Genomic DNA, 2,380 nt, shown 5'->3' with positions numbered 1-2,380 from the left:
GCTTCCCGGGTGCCATCAGACTCCCCCCTCTGACCCCCCGGCGCTGTGTTTGGGGGAGCGCAGGGGACATGCACTTGGCCCTAGCTGGCAGGTTGGGTGACAGCTCCTTGGAGCATTCTTCTCACTGACACAGCTACTGGGACAACCCTGGTCCACAGCAGTGGCAACTCAGAGGGGGCCTTGTGGAACGACCCACTTGCTGCTGTGCTGTCCAGCTTCCCACATCTGGGTGTGCTTGGAAGCCCAACTGAGCTTCCTGCCTCTGGCCTCATGGCCCTTCCTGCCCTGTCAGGACAAGCTTGGTCATGTCTTTAACCCCTGGCTTTGTCCCCAGATGAGGAGTGGCCAGAAGCAGAGAAGGCTGAGAAGCTGGCGAGAGGAGCCGCTCTGAAATGGGCTTCAGGGGTGTTCTACTGCCCTGAGAAGCTGGAGGGGCTCGGGCAGTACCGGAGCCGAGAGACGCAGAGGAACAGATCCATCCAGTCACGGCTGAAGGTGGGTGTTTACCAGAGCCCACCCCACGGGCACCCGCAGCCTTGCCACCTCCCCTCTTCCATCATCATGGAAGTCATCTTTTTTTCACCCCACTTCTGGCAAAATCTTGTCCTTTTGGCTGGTACTTGGTGGGAGAAATGGGATTGTTCTGGGGAAAAGATCTGCTAAACACCACCACCACATGCTGCCCTATTCCTGGGCAGTGTCTAAAGTGTGAAAGTTAGTCCCCTGTGTCTTCAACCACCCTTCAAAACTCAACACCAGGGGTGTTCAGCACATGTCATGTGCAGGAGCCAGCAATCTCCATCACCCTCCCATCCCAGCAGATCCCTGAAGGAGAAATTCCATCTTCACATGTATCAGGGAGGGCTGGACCCGGTCTTTGTGTGCTCCCTGAGGAACCAATAACCCTAAGATCTGATCAGTCTGAGCACCCCAGTCTTCTCCTGATTATTTTGGTGATGGTTTCTCCTACCTGAGCATGAATTGCCCAGGAGGCAGCTTGGTTTAAGAGGTGTAACCTCAGAGAAAACAACTTGCTTCTGATGATGCTGGGTGAAAGCACTTCTTGGAGCCATGAGTTGAATGGGTGGACAGGGTGTGGAGATGTGCCAGCATCACTGCAGGGCTGGAAAAGGTGGAAATCCATTTGGGAGGAGGGTGTGTATGGTCACTGAGGTGCTTCATGCTGTATTAACAGGCCTTGAGGGGCACAGGGGGAACCTCTGGCCTGCAAATATTTTGCAAAAGCAATGTAGTATTTTAAAACTGAGAGGAGGCATCTGGTTACTGCTCACCCTGCTGCCTTGGTCATCCCAGAGTGATGACCCTCTCCCCACCTCCCACTGCCCAACAGTCACTCACTGGGACTCAATTTAAACAGAGCAGGATGAGATGAGACGTTCCTGCTGCTGGAGAGGGTTTCTTGAAGCTTAGGTCTGATGGGATGAAGTCATCATGGAAGGTCTGGGAGATATGATGGCAGCAGTAGACGTGACCACGTGGGGCTGGGAGAGTGCACGGGAGGAGAGACCTGGCAAGGCTGAGGCAAATGGCGCACGAGCCCTCCAGCCTTTGAGACCTTCTCCACTGCCCCTTCATCCTCTTCTGCTCCCCAGTCAACCGTCCAGTCCTACCTGGAGGGGGTCAGCGCGGGGCTGGAGCAGCTGCGGTCAGCGGCCCAGGAGGTGCAGGGCGTGTGCCAGGACCTGGGGGCTGCACGGTGGGCCCTGCTGGACAGCACAGAGCGCTTCCAGGGCCTCCAGCAGATGCGGGCGCTGGTGGCGGAGCACGTGCAGCTGGCCTCGGTGGTGCAGGTGCTGCCCCAGCTCTTCTCAGGTAAGGTGCTGGCCCCGTCCTTGTGGATTTGGGCTGGAAGGCACTAGGGAGAACTTCAGTCCAATCCTGGGCTCCATACGTAGGGCTGGCAGCAGAGCTAGAGCAGGTCACTCTGGCTTTGCCGGTTCGGTCTGGGAAGTCTCCGTGGATGGAGTTGCTGCTGCCTCCCCCAGGCCTGATCCAGCACGGTGCCCCCAGAACCTCAGATCTCAGACCCTACCCTTCACCATTTCCCTTCCAACCTGCACCCCTGAGCCTGGTGCCAACCTCCTTCGCCCCCCACGCTCAGTCCCGGCATCTCCTCCCTCTTCCACAGTCCACGAGGTTTTTTCCCATACCCTGAAGCTGCTCCACGGGCAGCAGCTCCTGGAGGCTCACGCAGAACTCATGATGATGGAGCACCTCCGGGATGACATCCTCTCCCAGCTGCACGTCCGCGGGCTCTCCAGCGCCCAGGCAACCGTGCTGTCCTACTTTGGTGGCCTGCAGGAGCTCAATGAGTGCCTGGCCAAGCAGCTCTGGGACATCGTGGGCAGCAGCCTGCGGC

General features: G+C 57.9%; 1 protein-coding gene across 1 annotated transcript in view; it reads left to right on the top strand.

Annotated features, from left to right (window-relative positions):
* Window positions 1–324: 324 nt before the first annotated feature.
* Window positions 325–2,380, top strand: part of EXOC3L1 (exocyst complex component 3-like 1) — a gene marked incomplete at its 5' end in the record, with an annotated part of 7,139 nt that continues 5,083 nt past the window's right edge. Inside the window, 3 exons of the mRNA XM_008943918.1 lie at window positions 325–495; window positions 1,614–1,833; window positions 2,150–2,380. The exon at window positions 2,150–2,380 is cut by the window's right edge and continues 421 nt beyond it. Coding sequence (XP_008942166.1) covers window positions 325–495; window positions 1,614–1,833; window positions 2,150–2,380 — 622 coding nt within the window. The remainder of the gene's footprint in view (window positions 496–1,613; window positions 1,834–2,149) is intronic.

Source organism: Merops nubicus, unplaced genomic scaffold, assembly GCF_000691845.1.
Source record: "Merops nubicus isolate BGI_N331 unplaced genomic scaffold, ASM69184v1 scaffold17407, whole genome shotgun sequence".
Lineage (NCBI taxonomy): Eukaryota > Metazoa > Chordata > Aves > Coraciiformes > Meropidae > Merops > Merops nubicus.
The sequence above is the reverse complement of the archived record's forward strand: the minus strand, read 5'-3'. Positions and strand labels throughout refer to the sequence as shown.